The sequence below is a fragment of the Chamaea fasciata genome, unplaced genomic scaffold (assembly GCF_029207755.1).
Source record: "Chamaea fasciata isolate MVZ Bird 193981 ecotype frontalis unplaced genomic scaffold, bChaFas1.0.hap1 SCAF_7, whole genome shotgun sequence".
In the NCBI taxonomy this organism is placed as follows: domain Eukaryota; kingdom Metazoa; phylum Chordata; class Aves; order Passeriformes; family Sylviidae; genus Chamaea; species Chamaea fasciata.
In genome coordinates, this window is record NW_027094092.1 from 19,390,994 (window position 1) to 19,411,230 (window position 20,237).

The 20,237-nt window shown below is 43.1% G+C and overlaps 1 protein-coding gene across 2 annotated transcripts in view; it reads left to right on the forward strand.

Moving 5' to 3' along the window:
• The first annotated feature begins 929 nt into the window (after positions 1-929).
• The window catches only part of LDLRAD3 (low density lipoprotein receptor class A domain containing 3), a 105,273-nt gene continuing 85,965 nt past the window's right edge, over positions 930-20,237 (forward strand). The window contains exon 1 of one of the 2 annotated variants that reach the window (XM_066187854.1): positions 930-993. Coding sequence is in view for 1 of the 2 variants with exons in the window: in XM_066187853.1 (XP_066043950.1) it covers positions 960-993 (34 nt within the window). In the remaining variant the exon portion in view is untranslated. The remainder of the gene's footprint in view (positions 994-20,237) is intronic. The other variant, XM_066187853.1, reaches the window with a different exon arrangement.

Genomic DNA, 20,237 nt, shown 5'->3' on the forward strand with positions numbered 1-20,237 from the left:
GGTTTGGAGCGCAAGTCCTGTGTGGAGTGGCTGAGAGAGCTGGGATTGTTTAGCCTGGGGAAAAGGAAGGTCAAGGGAGAACTTACCACTCTCTACAACTGCCTGAAAGGAGGCTGTAACCAGGTAGGGCTTGGCCTCTTCTCCCAGGCAACCAGTAACAGGATGAGAGGACATAGTTATAAACGGAGCCAGGGGCGGTTTAGATTGGATATTAGGAGGAATTTCTTAACAGAAAGGATGATTAGATATTGGAACGGACTGCCCAGGGAAGTGGTGGAGTCACTGTCCCTGGAAACGTTTAAGAAAAGACTGAATGTCTTTTCTTAAAAGACTTTTCTGAAAAGACTTGGCACTCAGTGCCAAGGTCTAGTTCACAAGGCGGTGTTTGGTCATAAGTTGGACTTGATGATCTCAGAGGTCTTTTCCAATGTAATTGATTCTGACTGACTGGCTATGGAAATACCTCGTCTTCTAGTTACGGAATGAAGTTTAGAGAAGCATGCATCAGAAGATGTAAGGGGAGGCTTTTTGAAAGCAACAGACACCTTTGTCATTGCAGAAGGCGTTTAGCGAGCATTTATGCCCGGGCGTGTCCGCAGGGGCGCAGCTCTGACCCAAACTCTTCCAGGTGTTCCTTAAGTGTTCCTGTCCGCCGCTGCACGGCAAGCGGAGAGTTTGTTGTAAGACACGCTAATGCCACCGTAACCCGGCCGTCCAAACTGGCCGGAGGTGACTGATGGGCAGCAGAGAAGAGGGAGATGAGGCGGCCCCGGAGCCGCGCGGGCCGGGGCGGCGGCAGCCGCGGGCGGGCCCGACCGCCCAGCGGGGCGGGGCGGCGGCGGCGCCTCCCCCGGGCCCTCCCCCGGGCCGGCCCCCGCGCCGCCGCTCCCCGCCGCAGGCTCCGTCGGGCCGGACTGGCGGAGCAGCCCCGAAGTTTGCGGGGCGGCCGGCGCGGGGCCATGTGGCTGCTGTGGCTGCTGCTGGGCTCGGCGGGTGAGTGCGGGCGGGGGCGGTGCCCCGGGGCGCTGCCCGGGAGCGAGGGGGCGGCTCCGCTCGGCGGGGGAGGGCGCCGGGGCCTCCCCGCCACCCCCGCCTCCCCGGGCGGCTCGTGGCGGGCCGGGGGCGCCGCCGGCCGCCCCTCCCCGGGCTGCTCTCGCCGCTCTCCCCTCCCCGGGCGGGCCGGGCCGGGATGCCCACGGCGGGGGCGCGGCGTGTGCGTCTCGGCCCCTCCGCCCCTCGGGGCGTGCTCGGGGTGGTCCCGGCGCCAGCCGCGGGGAGCGGGGCTGGCGTGGGGCGAGGAGCGTGGAGCGGGCAGCGGGGCCGGGCCGGCGGTGGGGTCGGGCGGCTTTGGGCCGAACCGGGCGTCGAAGTCGCCGCCGGGCCGAAGGGGCCGCGGCTCCGCTGGTACATCCCGGGGCGGGCCCCCTTCTCCTTTGCCAGGTCGCCTCGGGGCGAGGGAGGCCGTGGCGGGTGCGGGCGACCCTCCGCCGGTGGGCCCGCGGGGGGCCATGGCCAAGGGAAGCGCTCGGGTCGTGCCTGGCTGTACTTGGGGTGCGGAAAGGGGATTTCATCCTTATTCTTCATATTCATCTGTACAGAAACTCTTTCTTCCCGCCACGGTCGGCACATGCCTGTCAAAATTGGCGAGTAGATGATGTTTTGTGCAGCTTTGCTGCAGGTGTGAATTATTTCTGCAACATGATCTTAGCGGGCGCTTTTCCAGACAGTGTAAGTAGCCTGGCTGCATGCTGCTGTGTGTGTTTCCGAATCACGCCTTGGCGATGAAGTGATGACACACAGTGTGTAAAACTCAGATTATCAAGCTCAAATTATTTTCCTTTCTTCTCTTTTAAGAGTATTTGTTGTCATGAAGAACTTGTAAGTTTCACGGCTTCCGCGGTAAAAGTTGGGGTTTGGTGTAGACGGGTAGGAAGGAGGATAAGAGTTACAGGACTTGCACTGTTTTGAAATTACACAACTGCAAACTTTGAATGCAACATTCATAAGTCTGTGGAGGTTTAGGTGTCTTTGCAAAACTATTTCCGCCATTCCATTTTTGGGAGGCTTCAGACGAAGCTCCGGTTTGTTTATCTGGATTGTGTTGCCTTCTTCCTTATTAATTTCCATTCTGCTGCTGCCAAAATTTCATCTAATTATTCACAGCAAGTTACATGTTTCCATGTGTTGAATATATTTGCTTGTAGTACAACCCTTAGATTAACACGGAAGGTTCTCATCCATAAGATACTGATCTTTACATCTGAAGGTTTCCCAGCCCCCCACACCCCATGTTCCTGCTCCGCCTTGGCTTGGGGGCAGTGACCAAGACCTGTTTCTTGTGTGGAAGTTGGTACTTCAGCTTTTTGACTGCTGACTGCCATGCTTGCACAACATTCTTGCAGTTACTCAGCCATAGGCTCTGGCTTACTTTGGGGCGGATTCAAAGAAATTTCTGAAACTTTTTTTTTCATGTGTTCTGTTTTTCTTTTGAAAAATAAAGTAGGGGGTCTTCAGGGATTTGTTTCTTAGATGTTGTTTCCTCTGTATATTTTGGCACCCCTGTAAGCTTCCCACAGGGAGCATAAGTTTGTCTCTGCCTGGCCTTCACTCTGTTTTGAATTTTACTTCTGGTAACTCCTGATGCAAAATATAAAAACTTCTCTTCCTAATGAATCTTTTTTGGGTACAAATGGGAAACCTTGAAACCCTAGGGATGAATTTCAGTTAAAAGAAGATAAACAACGTATAGTGTCCCTGTCTATAAACAGCTGTTCTGCTAGTGTGCAGAAGTAACTGTTGACTTGAATTGGCAGTGAATAGTTGGAAGGCGAAGTTGATCTTTTATTTTTGTCCTTATTCATAATATTATAGTCGTATTAAATAGTGCTTTTCATCCTGAAGGAGCTCATCTGCATGGGGAAGGTTTTACTTCGTTCTGATACTCGAGTTTGAACTCGAGTTCAAACAGGCTGTTTACACCAGGCTGGTTAATTTCAGTTGGTAACTGAGTGGTAATTGATCAGAAAGAGACTATTGATCTGAAGTTTCAGCCTCTGTTCCCTGCACAGGAGCTTCCTGACTACCTTCCTTTCTTTTTCTAGTCCCCACCTCATTTCAAGTCTCATCAAGCTCTTGGGCAGCTCCAACACCATGCACACCCAGTTTCTTTCATCTCTCGTGCTCTTGCCAGTATAAGCAGGTCAGGCTCAGCTCGGATCCCCTCCTGCTGCCCTGTACATGTCATAGTGTGACCCAGTTTCCAGCACTTTACTTTGGCTCAGTGTCAGCCCAGGAGTTCCTGGATGTAGGTTAGGTCCTGCAAGGATTCCCATTTCCAGCTCAGACTGTAACAACATTATCGGGTTAAGTTAATATAGAAGAAGGTCTGTTAGTTAGAAAACAGACATCTATGTTTATCTTCTTCTACTGCTTGTATGAAGTAATGCAAGCTGATCTACACACAGTTACAGTGGGTTTTGGAAAAGATTGTTTCAGAGAATTGCAAGTACACTATAGCTGAAAAACCAATAGAATGTAAACAGTCCCTAACAGAAAAATGAGTTCTGTAAACCTGACTGCCACTGTACTCTCTTTTCAAGGCTTTTTTTTTTTTTTTTTATATTCAAAGAAACCTAAATCTACTGAATATGTTTTGAACATACACAGATTTATGTATTTTTTTTTTTCTTCAATCTGTATATCAGCCATTAGGGAGAGAAATGATTGCAGGAGTCACAAACACTCAGGTAAATTAACTTTTTTTAGAAATATGATTGCAAAGTGAGCGAAAAAGGGACATTGCTTTTTCTGACAGTTACAGACCTTTCTGTTTTAACTGAAGAAGGTTTTAAAATATTAATCTTCAGATGACTGGAGAATCAAAATGCAATGTACAGCTGGTATTTCTGAGTATCATCCCCAGGTGCCACAGTTCAGTATAAGGGCCTTTCTGATGCCAAAGTCAAATATATAATGTAGATATTATGCCTCTTAAAATATACTCAGTTTGCTCTGTATTAAGGGGAGGCTTCTGTGTCTTATTCCCTCCAGTCTTTTGGTCTAACATTGTTAGAATCGGGGCCCATTCCACAAACAGCATAAACAGGAGGGGCCACACAGTGCTGTCATTACATTTTGCAATTTCACCTCAAAAGCTTGCAAAAAACCAGAACATCCCTAAAATCAAGCAGGGGTAAGAGCTATTTGAAGGGTCACATTACAACATTAGTCTCCATTGTGTAGTATCTGTTAACTTAACACTTCCACATGGTGTTAAGGAAATAGCCATTATTTCCTTACATGGGTCTTCATTTGTACTGACATTCAGAGGTATTGCTAACAGTAGAATTTCTTCACTGAAAACCTTACGTACTGCATGGCAGGAATAATCAGCACTGCTGAGTAGTGGTCTCGACTGTTGGATAAGCAGAGAGAGAAGAAAACCACTCTCTACTTGAGGACTCACGTCTGTATTGTGTATTCAGTAGCTCTGTTCTGTATTTTTTCAGCCAGTCCTCTTAAAAACTCTTAGACTGAGTCTAGTGCTTCGTAACCAGTGTTTGTCTTTCTTGGTACACAAGCCAGCTGTGGGTTTGCGTAGCACATCAGTGTGGGAGAGATGGAGAGAGATGGAGAAGGATTCCTGTAGTTGGCAAGTCAAGAAACTTCAGCTTGGGGTAGTAATAAGTAACAAGCACTGGGTATTTGCTGACGACGAGTCTGCCAGTGGTCATAATGAGAGCAGCCAGGAGTACTCACTTTGATGCAAAGCTCCACAGCCGTGCTGAGGAGAATGTGGGATTTCTCACAGGAGCCTGTGCCCATGCACAAGTTGTCTTGAATCAGTTTCTGGTTATTGGACATTTGATGTTTGAGGCTGTTGTCAGACTTTACTTTTGCAAGTACATTTTTTTGTTCAGGGACTGAAATAAGCAGAGGATAATTTGGGGGGTGGGGGGTGTTTCTTTGGCTAGATTTAAACAGTTTTCTCTTACTCACTGATTGTGGATAGTTGCAGGGTCCAGGAGCTTCCAGCCATCCTGTCTCACTTGGGATAATAGCTGCAAAGAGTCTGCAGTTGCAAGGTTGAGAGGGTGGAAGAATGACTGCCATGTGGCAGTCACATGTTGTGATAGGAAGTGGAGATTGTTACAAAGAAAATAGGTAGTAAAAATGCACCTTTCATACAAATGTGAAATAAATTGTTGCAAACATGCAGTCAGTCTGTAGTGCCTGATATACCAAGACCAGCAAGCTCCACACCTCTTTAGAGGAAAAAGTTTCCTGGTGATACTATATTATTGTGACAACAGGAACCTGCATCCTGCTTTCATTTGTGCTCTGATTATCTCCTGGGTGAGGAATAAAATGGTTCCCTTTGCTGTAAATCTGGTAGACTGTAACAGGGATGTGTTGATTTTTTAGGTAGCAGTGATGAATTGAGCTGAGATTCAAGCATCTCCGTGTTTCAGGGCAGTGTGGGAAGGCCTAATTAAAAATTAATTTGTCACTTGGAGAAAAAATTTGTTTTGGTTTTTGTTGGTGTTATTTATGTTTTTTAAATGTTAATTTATTTTTCCAAACTGGTACATTTTGCCAGAGTAGTGTCTGCCATATATCCTGTTCTGTGGTTATTCTGTCCGTATGAGTAGAAATGCAATAATGGAGTAGGCCTGAAAAGTCTGTAGTGTGAGATCCGCTGTGATGGTAGCAGTGCCCTCCATTTCAGTGTCTTGCCTGTTGTGGAAGCTGATGAGTTTTATGAATTGCTAGAAAGCCTTGTAGGCTGTTCAGTTGTCCTGCCTGCTGCAGACTGGTGCTGTGGGTGTTCTGCCTTTGGTGCAGGGCACTCTGTGATAACTATTTCAACTGGCATTTTCAGGGTCTGAATTTGTAAACAGCTTCATTATCAGCAAGCAGGTTTTGAAGATGAGGAAGGAAAACATCTTGGGTCTCAATAGTGGGGTTTTGGCGTTTTTTTTTTCTTTTCAAGTATTAAGACAACTCTTTTGCTCTGGCAGGATGTCATAATGGGCTATGTCTAAGATGCAGAACGGAATATTTCAAGTGAAAACAGTTTTAATTATGCATTTTAAGGTAGCTCTCAAGTGAAACATAGAATGACAGCTTGCCCTTTGCTTGAAACGTAAATAGATCATGGCTGGATGTAATTGTATAGTCAGCCATTAGGATAATCAGTTTATCATACATTTACTGACTGCTACAGAATTTTTGAGGAGGAGCTCATATATATTAAGAAAAAAAAAAACCCTGACAACAAAGATTGGACATTAAACAAATAGATTAAGATAAACAAGCAAACAAAGCACCATGGCAGAGAGCGTTTTTGTAAATTAGTTATTTCTGATAGTGAAACTTTTGATTTATATGATCAATGGGTTTTGCATTTGCATGGACTGTGTGCATGTCCAGATACTTGCTTATTTGACATGTAGAATCTTGTAAGTTGCAGTAACTTGATCTGATGTTTAATTTCTTTCATGCAACCTCTTGTGCTAGTGAACCTGTCAGACTGAAAGGCATTTTAGGCCAATCTCACGTCGCATGTAGTGCTGTCTCTCAGGACAGAAAAATCCTTTTAGGGGAGAAGATGGTGTAATAGTAGGTGGCTTGGTGTGTGTGTGTGTGTTTTAATTTACACATGGGAAATGCTGAGGCAGTGGGATTTCTAAATGGAGCCATTGGTCTCTCCTTGTTCTTGTTCTCAGCTGCTCATGCAGATCCTCACTTAGCCACTTCGTGGTTGCAAAGGAACTTGTGGAATCACATCCTTACTTTAGTTGCAGCTTATAGAAGTATGTACTCTTTGGAAGTTGGAGAGAAATAATAGGTAGCTCCTGTTAGTGTGAGAAATGTGTTGAACTTGTCACAATTAAAACATATCCAACAAAGCTGCTCCTTGTCAATGTGTAAATGGTTGAGTAAGTTGCTGTGTCACATGTCAGAGAGAACAGGGAGCGGGGTAATGAATGGAAGGTGATGTGGCTGTGAAACTCTGCTAAAATCTGGGATTGGCATTTAGGATCGGGAGCTAATGAACTCTGAGGTCCTGATACTATGTCCTCTTAGCCGTAAGATTTCCATTTTAAAATGGCTTTGGTGTCTCTCAAGGAGCTTATGAGACTTAATTTATTAAAGATTGGGAAGTGTATAGGTTGAATATGGTTGAAGTGTGCTGTTGTGTTATGGAATAGCTTGTTTCAAGAGGGATAAAAATACATTTTTTCAGGTTTTAGTGCTATTTTTGTTCTTTAGTAGGGATTCCGATTAGCTTTTTCCTTTTAAATTAAAGGAGAAATCCCTAAGTGCCACACCTTGCTAGAGGTCTCTGGTGTAGTGTTGTTGTCTTTCATCTGCTTAGACAGATTCCAGATGGCTCGTAGGGAATGTGATGGGGGAGATTCCTGGTTCAGGGTTCTCTTACTGAAAATTTTAGATGGAAACCGGTTACATCACATGAGGTAGCCTATGCTGGTCTATTTTGAAACTGTTGGGTCTGTTGGATGAAAAGTTCAATTTCAAGTAACACTTTCCTGTGAGGATTTATCTCCATTTTGATAAAATATAATAATGTTACTGCAGCAAGTAGGTTGTGGTTCCATTAAAAATTAAGACGTGAATTCTGGCTACTAAGTATCACTTTGATTCCTTCATTCCTTGGAGTAATTTCTCTTGCTTTATGTATTTTGGATGAATTTATCACTTCAATTGTTAATGAGTCAGATGATGCTTTTAGTTCCAGACAGATCACCGTTGCCACCCATATGTATCTGTGTCAGCTGAAAACTTGTATTCTTCTGTGCAAAGCTGTTCAGGGTCTTAGTGCTGCAGGATCTACTCCAGGTTGTGTTACTGATCAGCAGTATGACTTTGGGCAAGATAGAATTCTTTCCTCATTGTACTCCCTCCCCTTCTACCTGTTTAAACATTCCTTTGTTTTTTTGGACACCAGCTCTCTTCCCATCTTTCTCTGATGCTGTTAGTGCTACCCTAGTTTTAGTCAAGAGCTATGTACCACAAATATCAGGCATGTTTTTACAGTTCAAAATAGTGTTTTTTGCCTTCAAGAGATGCGCTGCCTTGCCTGGTATGGATTTGATGTGAGGTAAGTAGATTTTTCTTGATATGATAATTTTTAGTCAAGTACTCCCATTTCTTTACTTTCCTTTTGTTGTTGTTAGCATAAAAGCATTAAGATTCCTCAAGCACAGGAGTGTTAGGTGTACAAAGACGTGAAGCATGACAGAGACACACAAATTGATATACTTGTGAGAAGCCATGTATTTGTCAAGTTGCACTTTCCTTTTTGTAAGGCAGGGCAAGGGTTGGCACCTTGAAGTACTGTTGCTTGTCTGGGGTGCTCTGCACAGGTAACCCCTGGTTCAGGCCCGTGTTGAACCTGCCAAAGAGTGCTACTTGTCAAGGGAATGCAGTCATTGCTCACATGGCTACACAAGGTAATACTTGAGCTTGCACTTTTGGGTTTCGAGGCCGCTAATTCAGTCTCAGGGCTGGTGTTCTGCTGCTGTCTCCCGATGCAAGAAGTTGTTACATTAAGGGCTATTACATGTTTCTGCTGCTCTTTGTATAAGCTGAGCTAAAATTTTGCAGCTAAAGATAGCCATTATTTCGCAGATTGTGAATCCCTTGTCAAATGCCTTTCTTTTTCTTTCTTTGCCTGCATCCTTGTTCTCTTGTTGAGAAGCTGCATGCTGATGAGTTAGTCTTTACATGCTTCTTTTCATAGATGATTTGTGTCACTTCCTTCCTCCTCTCAGTATTCTTTTCTCTTTTTTTGCTTTGTGCCTCATGACCTCACGAAATTGTACCCATTGATGCATAGAGCTAGCCATGGATTTCCTCATCATGCCTCTGTACTTAAAAAGAAAGATGCTGTTATGTATACTTATTATATCTATGCCAAACCTGCAGTTAGGAATTGTCATTTTTCCCTTGCCTCTACCTACTGCAAGTGTTCTGCATCACTCTGCCACTGGTGCTGTGCTTGCTTTTCTTCTCCCTGTCTGCCCTATCCATTGCTTAGCTATGCTGTGCTCTAAGGCTCAGCTTTCGGCTATGTGGGATTTCACTGCGGCTGAGTTTGGAAGATGGAGTTTAGTAAGAGCAGACTACATGGGACTTGATCTTACTTGGTTTGTGGTATACAATTTATAAGTGAATTGTGCATCTTAAGCAAATGAGCTGTTTCTCAGGGATCATTTACGAAGGACAGGTAATATTTACTTGACACAATGCAAGGCGTGATCTGTACGTGGCTAAATTGTTAGTGAATGCATTGTTAAATATGTGCAGTCATAGACTAGTTAGATAGTTAAATATGTACAGTTACTTCACCTGCCAAAGCACATCAGTTCTTCATAAACATAAATTGGTGGAGTCAGCACGTGTGACCTTCAAAGTAAACACCCTGCAATCAATGAGTTTCAAGGGCCAAGTAAGTCCTAACTTGTTAGCCAGCCTCCTGCCAATGGCATGAGTTGCTCTTGCGGCTAGGCCCAAAACTGTCAAGTCTTAAAAGCTGGGTGGAATTGCACACTCCTAAACTGAAAATAGTGTTATCTGGAACCTGAAGTGCGTGTGCTTTTGTCTTGAGGAGGATGGCTGTCCACCAGAGGAATTTGGGTCTCTGATGCTGATCTTGGATGGGTGATCTTGAAGGTGCCAAACTAAATCTTCCGTGATCTGCTCAACAGTAAGAAAGGTGTCTTCTACAGGCCTTGGCATCATGTAAAATCCAAACATCTTTGCTTGTTTGGGTAACTGGAAAGGAACAGTACAGATGCTGAGATTAAGGTCTGCTCGGTCCAGCAGAAAGCAGACTCCACTTGTGAAATCCTTGAGTCTGGAAGAACTTACTGCTCAATCACTTTTAAAAGACCAAGTCATTAAACTAAGTAGGCATAATTCAGAATTGACAAAGGAAGAACTACAGTGTTTATGGTGATTACTGTCTTTCAAACTCAAAAAAGGCTTCTTTTTCCTTTCAGCAAGTTTTTGAAAGGTAAAAAGAAGGTGGAGAGGGAGGAAAACAATCCATATGGCTGAATTTCAGAACCTGATTGTAAGTGAAATGAAAGCATGAATGGAGTCACAGGTAGACTTGTGAAAAAAAAAAAAAAAAAAACCAACGCAGAAAAATGCTAACTTTTAAATGAACAGATCATTCATTTTACTGTGTAACCGGGGTTCCAGATGTTAAACTTGCTCTTTATTGTATCGAGTCCTGTTAGAATTCTGATTTACATTCTCTAAGAAGTGTTTGGTAACCCTTTCTTAGAAGGTGAGATCTACCGACTCTTTTTAGGCATTTTCAGTCTTGTGAATATACTGACTTTGAACATCAGCAAGTCTGAAGGTAAGAGAAAAGTGAATCCCTGTGATATTTCAGTTTACGCATTCTTAATCAAACCACAAGCAGTTGTGCTTTTGCAGTCAGATTGAGGGCTTCCCTCTGTTATTGGCAAGCAGTATTTAAATTTCAGGAACCTGTTCTTTTTATCTCCTCTGAAAATGGAGTTATCATGTGCAGCATACAAATCAGGAAAGTACTTCTGTCCAAAGATCTAAGTGATCTGTCTAGAAAATTAACAGAGTACCTGGAAGATAAAAAGGACATTGGTAATAGAGTTCCTAAGAGCATTTATAAACAATACAAGTTGGCAGTACCAGTTGTACCCTGAAAATGTTCCATGAGGAATGTGAGCTTCTAAATTTCAGGTTTGGAATAGTTGTCATTTTTTTTTTCCTCATAGGGATTACTGATAGCATCATATTTTTAAAATGTTTTTCATTGCAACCTTTCTTTTCAAAAGACGAGTCCAGAATAATTTCAATGACCTTATTTTGCACTTGAATTATATGTCCATTTAGGTTAAGAGCACAATAGCCATTTTTCTTCTTCAGGTTTTGGTAAAATGAGAGACAAAATGTTTTGCAGTGTAATTTCCTATTTGCATTGCAATTTCAAGTGATTGAAATGCAAGCCCATTTCAACAGCTGAAGTATTAGACATTTCATGGAATACTCCTGATTCAGAAGTCCTGGATGTAGGCTCTTTCGAGGTAGCATGTAAGAGTGTGTATCTCCTAGTTACATCAACAGAGTCCACCCAAAATGGTGGGTACTCGATGACATTGCTTTGCACGGCTGTACCTTTTCATCAGTCTCATGTTTTTCAATATAATATAGGAAGGGTTTGCCATTGTTATGCAAAATTGTGCATGTTAGTTACAGAGGAAAGGCCCAGTGTCTCTTTCTGCTGTGGCTTTGATAATGTTCAGGCCTTCAAAGTTAAAGGCTCTTTACTTATTAATGACTTCTACATGAGATAGATTTCAGTGTCTAATCAGATTGAATATCCTTAAAATTTCTAATGGGATTCTTGAAAATCTGCCAATGGACTATATAGGTTTTCTGATGAATTGTTTTAATTGAGCTCTGCCTTGCTATTTGGTTAACAGTCTTCAGGGTAGCCTCAGGCTGCTTACTTTCCAATTTCCTTGTGTTATCTGTAGATAAATGTCCACCTCATTGGAGCTTAATGGCCAATTAGCTGAGTCAAATAAAATCTGGAAACACAAGAAACAGTGCTGATCATTGGCAGGATATTTGTGTCCTAACTGAGGTTGAATCCAGAGTTGCTGACCTGCTGACTGCCACTGCTCCTTGTGAGTAGTCTTATGGGGAAACTGTTCAGCCTGTAAAGCATAGTTTAGCTAATTTTTCCCTGCAGTGTTGGTACTTCGTTTTCTCATCAGTAGTTGCAAAATTAGGCAGATCTCTATTATGAGCAAACTTTCCAGTTGAAGAAGCAATCAGTGTAACTTCCTTTGGGCCCGTATTGATGAGACCTCTGTAAGGCCCGTTTAGATCCTGTTAAAATTAAGCCTACATACAATCATACACTCATCAGGGTTGGGAAAGCCTTCCAAGATCGAGTCCAGCCTTTGACCAAACACCACCACGTCAACTTAACTGTAGCACTGTCCTATCCAGTTGCTTCTTGAATACTTCTAGGGATGGTGACTCCACCATCTCCCTGGGCATCCCGTTCCAGTGCTCAGCCTTTCAGTGAAAAAAATTTTTCTAATATCCAACCTGAGCCTCCCCATATGCAGCTTGAGGCTGTCCTCTTGTCTTGTTGCTGGTTGCCTGGGAGAAGAGGCCAAACCCCACCTGGCTACAACCCCCTTTCAGGGACTTGTAGAGAGTGATGAGGTCCCCCTGAGCCTCCTTTTCTCCAGCATAAACAACCCCAACTCCCCCAGGACCCATCACTTCACCTTGTTGAGCCTCACACAGCTGGCTTTGGCACATTGATCCAGCCTGTCCAGAAGATCAACACTCCTGCCCGACTTAGTTAGCCCTGTCTGCAAACTGGCTGACAGGACACTTGGTCCTCTTGTTTAGGTCACTGATAGAGGTATTAAACAGGACTAGCCCCAATACTGAGCTCTGGGGGTCATCACTTGTGGCTGGCCACCAGCTGGATGTATGTCCATTCCCCACTGGGCCTGGCTATCCAGCTAGTTTTTAACCAGTAAAGAGTGCATGATTTAGACTTCTAAAACACCAGGTGGTTATCTCCATTTTGGAAAGGAAGCATGTCTGATATGGGATGTCTCAAAGGAGCAGTGACATTGAGGAAATAGAATGGTTTTTGCACCTTTGCCAGTCTGGCCCTTGAAGATGGAATAAGTTGGTTTTTTGCAAACACAAGCCTTCCAAGCTACTTTGCACATTCCTGTAAGAAAACTAACTTGGCACAGACTTAGTTACTGTTCCAGTGTTGTTTGCTTTGGTTTAGAAGGACTGTTTTGGCCTGTTGTGTTGGAAAAAAATGTGTTACTGAAATGCTGTAGTAAATGTTTTGGTTAGAGAACAGTTTGAGTGAGCTTAACTGTCAAAATTAAACCCTAGGTGTAGGCAGCTGTACCAAGATCTAGTCATTGCATGTTTCCAGGGCAGAGTGATTTCTGGATACTTAAACAGATTCATAATCTGTTTTCAAACAGGCTTCCCAAGTTGTTTCCTTTTCCCACTCATCGCGCCCCAGCATTAAACGAAGTAAAGGGTAGGTCAAATGGAAAGCAGAAATCGAACCATACCAGGCGTTCTTGTTGGACCTGTATGTGTAAATAAGAGGGCAGTTAATTTCTGTATCTAAAATGATTTGAGTTTCTTAGGTTTAGGGGATCATTCATCTCTTGAGAGTTACTGTGTGAACTGAGTCTAGTTGGTAGTTGAAGCTGCAATTTTCCAAGCTCCTTCCTGCTTGTCTGTTAAAGGATGGTGCAATCTATTTTAATCAGAGTCCTGGAACTGGGTATTAGCTGCATATCTGCATACCTCAAAGATTTTTGGTTATAAAAATGCCTGTTTACTGTTGAGGAATAAATGGAGTTTGCAGACAACAGCAGGCTGGGTGGGAGGTTGATCTGCTGGAGGGTAGGAAGGCTCTGCAGAGGGATCTGGGCAGGCTGGATCGATGGGACAAAGCCAGCTGTGTGAAGTTCAACAAGGCGAAGTGCTGGGGCTTGAGGCCCTTGGGTCACAACAACCCCATGCAATACTGTAGGCTTGGGGGAAAGTGGCTGGAAAGATGCCCTGTGGAAAAGGACCTGGGGGTGCTGGTTGACAGCAGCTGAACATGACCCAGCAGTGCCCAAATGGCCAAGAAGGCCAGTGGCATCCTGGCCTGGATCAGCAATAGCGTGGCCTGCAGGACCAGAGCAGTGATGGTCCCAGGAACTCTGCACAGGTCAGACCTTGAACCCAGTGTTCAGTTTTGGGCTTCTCACTGTAAGAAAGACATTGAGGTAGTGGAGTCCAGAGTAGGGCAGTGGAACTGGTGAAGGGTCTGGAGTACAAGTCTTGTGAGAAACAGCTGAGGGAGCTGGGGTTGTTTAACCTGTAGAAAAGGAGGCTTGTGGGGGAATCTTACTGCTCTCTACAACACCTTGAAAGAACATTGTAGTGAGGTGAGGTAGACAGGGTAACAAGCAATAGGACACGAGGAAACAGTGTGAAGTTGTGCCAGGGCAGGTTTATATTGGGAATAAGGAAACAATTCTTCACTGGAAGGGTGATCAAGCATTGGAACAGATTGCCCAGCAAAGTGATAAAATCACAGTCCCTGGAAGTGTTCAAAAAACATGTAGATGTGGTCCTTAGAGATACGGTGTAGTAGTGAACTTGTCAGTGCTGGGTTAATGTTTGGACTCAGTGATCATTGAGGCCTTTTCCCTCCTTAATGATTCTGATACACAGATGGACTTTAATATTAATAGTTTGCATTTTTAATGATATTTCTTAAAAAGCAGTTTATATATTTGGCAAAAAACTGATCCGGATATCTCTTCAGGTACCCATCTTCTCAGCATCCAAGCAGGGTGGAAACCTAAATTATGGATGCTGGCAGTATTCCCATAGGATAGGAAAGCATTAGTAGTCATTAACGGATAAGGAAAACTGAAGCCAAGGAAAGCAGAATAATACAATCATGTGAGACATCTGTGGCAGGGCTGAACCCTATCTCCGGTCATCTCAAATTCCACACAGAAAGCTGCCCTTCCCTGAAAGGCATCCTGTCTGTAAGGCTGGACTATATTGCAGGTACTGACATTCATCTTCCTCCTCCTGAAGCTTAATGTCACCAGCATTCCTGTCAGAGAGCTGACTACGCGTCAGCACACTCACATGCATGTAACCATTGTGGTGTTTGAAGGGGCATTGTGGTGTTTCACACCAGTTGGATGACATATGGCTGCTAATTTGTAAAGCTGCATCTGTGTCTGCCTCAGCTCTGTCAGTTGCTGTTGAGGGTGAAAGCTGTAGAAGTGTGAGGGCCTTACCTTTAAGTGCATGTAGATAGTAGCCTGTCTGTTTGCTAAGTCTGATAAAAAAATATGAAGGGTTGGGATACTGTGCAGTGAGTGCTCACATCCTCCTTTGCCTGTTTGGTTTTTAATGGTATGAATAAATAATGGCATCAGTTGGAAAGCTCAGGTGTAAAGTATGGTAGGAGTAGAGTGAGTTCTGTTTCCTAGATCAGTTTTATGTGTTAGTGGTAGGAAATGTTCCTGTGTGGTATTACTGACAGCCTTGAGTGACTGGCAAAAGTGTTTTAAATCCAAGACTGAATTCTTGGCTTTCCTCTGAGTTTCTAGTTGCATATATTTGCATTGGCAGAAAAAGTTGGCTGACTTAAAGACATGTTAAGCACAGACTTAAAGTATCTTGAAATAGTAGGGCTTGAATACCTTCTTTGCTTTCTCAAGGGCAAATTCTGCTGCTGAACATATGTTGTAGATCACATTTTAAAGTGGTTTTTCCCTGGCTCCAATTTTGCTGCCCTTTACTTCGAGCAGCATTTCCTCCCCACCTCTGAAAAGGTAGTAGGATGTGGTTACGGAAATTATTGAATGCTGTACCTGGAGTGTTCACTGTGCCTCTCCAAAGCAGGCATATGTTACAAATCGAGGTGATATGTGATCATGTACAAACAGAACTGAGATAACATACTAGAGATCAGTGATCCTCGGCAAGGCATAATATTGTGGAATTGTTTGCTGTCTGCCTGGCTTTGTGCTGTCTGCAGAATGGGGATAGCACTCACCCACCTCAGTTTCTTTAGTTTCATAAATGCTGGTAAGTGCTCAGTTCCTCAAAGTGAGTGTCATCAATAATTCATTATCACTTAATTGCTGGAGCTGATTTCCGATTGATTTGGTAAGTAAAATGCTAGGAAATGGTAGTTGCCACTGTCAGTTCCACTTCTCTGTTTCTGCCAATGTTTTATGAGGTTGTTGTGCACATGCCTTTTCCCTTCTCCTCCGTGAATGCTTTGCCCTCGAGCCACAATAAAATTGGAGTAGCTTACAAAAAGAACGGGGCAAACAGCATCAGATGAGGTGGTGGATTTCTTTTTGCATCAGCAAAGCAGCAAGCCCAGGAAGGGCTGGAACTCAGACAGGCTGAACTTGGAGGACTCAGCCCTGCATAGCCCTGCATATGTAACACACTGTCACTGTTTGTCACTTTTACTTCTTTTCTTTGTTCTTCTCCTCTTGCTGGTGCTCAAAGTGCTTACAGGTTTGCCGCCTTTGTCTAGTCCTGTTGACTCTAAGCTTGTGTGAGAAGGCTGTTTCAGTTGTCCCTTTTATACCCCTTCTTTGAATCATGTGTTACTTCTGATTGTTTTTCACAATAATGGGAATATGTAGGTTGGGAGTGGATAACAGTTGTGTATGTTTTACTTTTTTATGTGAGGAGTCATAGATGAGGGTTTGGAATTGTGCAGGTTCTTGTCACAATCTGCTCACACAAGCGGGGCTCGTGATGGTTCGTTTTAGGGATCTCAGAGCGCAAAAGACACAGCGGGGGACAAACTCAGTTTACTCAATCACAAATGCACCTTTATTTAGTGCCAACAAATGCGATAGTGGGGAGAGAAAAGAGAATAGTAAGAAAGACAGAAAAAGAGGGGAAGGGGTTTATAGCTACCAACATGGAGGGTCGAGTCCTCAAGGCTTTTGAAGATGCCTATAGACGCGAGTTTCTCCAGTGGGGTGATCACAAAAGTGAGCGGGGGTCTCTAGGGTTTTATAGTCCACTCCGAAGCGACAGGCAGTTGGCCAAACAGGTGGGGGAAATCATTGCAGTGTGTTCATTTAGAGAACTCAGAACAAGTCGATCGTCAGCAGGTACAGTGTCAACCAGTACAAGTCAGTAGCCACAGTCCACCGTGACTTGCCCATTGTTTCTGCTCAGATTCTGATGTTCCGGTATGGGTGCTGGGTTTTTCCATCGAACACACCTGCAGGCAGCACTTGGCCAACATCCCACCTCAGCCAGGCCATAACTCCCGTGTTGAGATTTTAAAGTCCCTTTTAGGGGTTTCAGTCTCTGTCCTTGACGATGGTCGTGAGACAGATGAGGGATCTTCAGATCGTCTCTTACAGTTCTCCTTCCAATGTTTCCTGAAAGCAAGAAGCTAGTGCCTCCAAGTCTCTTGGTGGAGTAATGATAGATTTCTTTTCTGGATGCTAGAGAGGGGAACTTTAAAATAGATGTCCTGGAAAATATGTGGTGCTTATTTTTATTAGCATTGGGTAGTCTCTGTTCTGTGTAAGATGTGAGCTAAAATACAAATGAGGAAGCAGGGCAGTATCACACTTATATGTAGAAATAAGTGTTGGGGAAGAAGTATTCATTTCTCTATATGGCTTATCCCCTAGGACTCTGCAAGCATCTTTCATCTACTTTCGTAGATGAAGGTCCAAAGATAAATAGCTACAACTGAATTTTATTCATGTGTTTTCTGGTCACTTTCTTAAAATTTGGGACTTTGCCTTGCCTTGCAGAATCTGAACTGTTTAACACTTATGCAGGGATTGACAGTGCCAAATGTTTTCAAACACTGTGCTACATCCTAAAAACTAGTGCACACTCTGTTGGAGCATGTCTTTCATCTGAGTCTGGTTTGACAAGGAGGCATTAAAGGGAAATACATAGTTTGTTTTTTTGGGGTGGGTTTTTGGATTTTTTGTATAAACATACATAGCTTCCACATTGATTCAGCTCTATCTTAAACACATGTCAAGAATGATTTTATTACTATTTTTATACATTCTTGAGAATTTGCATCGTGATTCTTTAAAAGTGCCTAGATGGGTTTGTTTCAGTGCATTAACTTTTTGCCTTCAACTACTGTGGGTATAAAAATGATTTGACAACTCAGTTCTCAGAGATCACAGAATATCCTTATTTGGAAAAAACCCACTAGGATCATCAAGTCCAAATCTTGGCCCTGAACAGGACCCCCCCAAGAATCACCCCTATACCCTGAGAGCGTTGTCCAAACGCTTCTTGAACTCTGTCAGGCTTGGGACTGTGACCAGTTCCCTGGGGAGTCCATTCCAGTGCCCAAACACCCTTTGTTGGTTTTGTTTTAATGTGTTCTGATGTCTTTAAACTTCATTAAAGGGGCTGGGCGGGAAAGAATATCAATGTCAATCAGCTGCTTTATGGGATTCGTTAAAGACCTCCTGCATTCTTGCTTTGGTTTCCATTTACCAAGCTGCCTTTAAAAAGTGTTGATTTCAAAATGAAATTTAAAATGATGATATTTCATTAAAACTAAAAAGTCAATCTTTTCAGCCTGGTGCACTTTGTTCCGTCTATAGTTGCTCTTGCCTCTCTTCAGGGAAAAAGGAGGGCACAAAAGATGCTGCTACTTTGAGTAAACAGTTTTCCATGGAGGAGCTGTCGGACTGAGAGTTTTGACTTGAATGTGTTGCAGCTAGGATGTTTTGCACAGCAATGTACCTGCATTTTGCAGAGCAATGTAGCTGCCTTATGTTCCTTAATCTGTTCTTCCATGTAATAAAAGGAATATTTATTGTTGACCTTTCTAGGCAGCAAACTGAGAAAGGGTAAAGCGTATTTTTTAAGTCTTGAGTACAATGGCTTAAAACTTTACATTCCACAAACAAAAGTAATCCTTGAATCTGTGGTTTTCTCAGGTGAGATTTTAACAACTTCAGTGATACAAAGGTGCAGCAGATGGAACAATTAAAGACTTGGGGAAGGAGTAATTTCTGGTTTCCAGGTAAAACCAGTTTCCAGTGGCACAGTGAATTTTGTGCTTTTGGTTTGGGAATACATCAGTGAAGGAAACTTTTTCTGTCTTGCATTGAAAATTTTACTGTGATTTTGATCTTGCCATACAAATATTTTCAGTGCTAAGTAAGTGTTTGATCACAAAGCATCTTGGTCAGCGTGTGCTTCTTGTTGCCAAGATGCTTCTGAAACGCAGAAGGTATGTGGACATACTGGAAAAGTTGTGTCACCACCCTTCTCTGGTAGTCCCTGTGACTGATGGTCTGTTGTGTCTGAGTGTGATGAAGAATGTCAGCCAGGTACAGGGTTATCTGCAATACACTGAAAAATTCATAATGGCCACTCAGATGATGACAGTGATGAAGCTGCAAAGTTACGTTGCGGTAGCAGTCTCTGTGAGACCATCTTCCTGCTTTTTGGATGGAGCTTCCAGGCTGCTGAATGCTCTGTACCATTTCTGGTCATATGAATGAACTTGGTGATCAGATAAAGCAAAAGGCTGCAAGAACTTTCATCCTCAGCTTAAGGATGTCTGTGTTTGGGATGCTGTATCATAGGCATTTTCATATGACCCTCTTGACTTCATACATGGAACGAATGGGTGTTGTTTAGTGGAGGTAACACTTGAGTTAAGTTTGTGCAGTCATCAGCTGTAATGCAGTCAATACTTAGTGTATTACTTTTAAATTTATTTCGTGGAAAATCTGGAGAAAACACAGCCATAGTTCAAGGAGCTAATAGATAATATTAAGTGATTATGGTTGAGCCATATCATCTGCTTTGTGTATGAAACACAACAATATGATCTAGGGCGCATACAGCTTGGACAAAGTTTCTTGGTCCTGGGTGAATTTTAGCACTCCATGATATTTTCTGTGTTAGTTTTCCCTTTTTACTTTCAGGTAGTTCACAGAATATGGGTCAGTGCACATGGTCAAAAGTAATGCTATTTTTGTGTTAACTCCCTGAATCAGAAATACCCATTCACAAAACTTGTAGTGAAGCAACAAGTGCATAAATATTTCCTTTCTATGTAATAGACTATATTGTGATTCAGTATGTGAAAATTAATTGCATAGGAGATGAGGAAAATGGGAAAGACTATAGTAATCACATTCAGCCTTTCTTGAGTGATAAAATGAAGTTAAATTAATTCTATTTATTATGAAGTTGAGCTTCATCTCTTTTTTTCCAAAGGGGACCAACCATTGAAATAAAGAGAAGCCCTGTTGCTTAAGTAGAAAGCAAACACAATTGAAGTGCTTTCAATGTAACAGACAGCTGTACAGTTAAATTTTTCCTGCAGCCACTCCAGTTATATGGCTGTTAACAGTTAAATTATGAATAAGGTATTCTGAAGGAGGCCTCTCCTGATTCTCAGCTATCCTCTTTTGTTTGGGCTGGTCACCAGGGTCCCTGGAGTCTCATTCCACATGAAGCAGTATGAGATGCAGACAGGCTTTCTTCCAGACTTGAAGAAAATGCGACTCTGTTGTCAGTGTCATTCACAAAACTCAGTTCTTCCAGGTCTTGAATGCAAGGAGTTTATGTTCTGTTGCAGTGAATGATGAGCA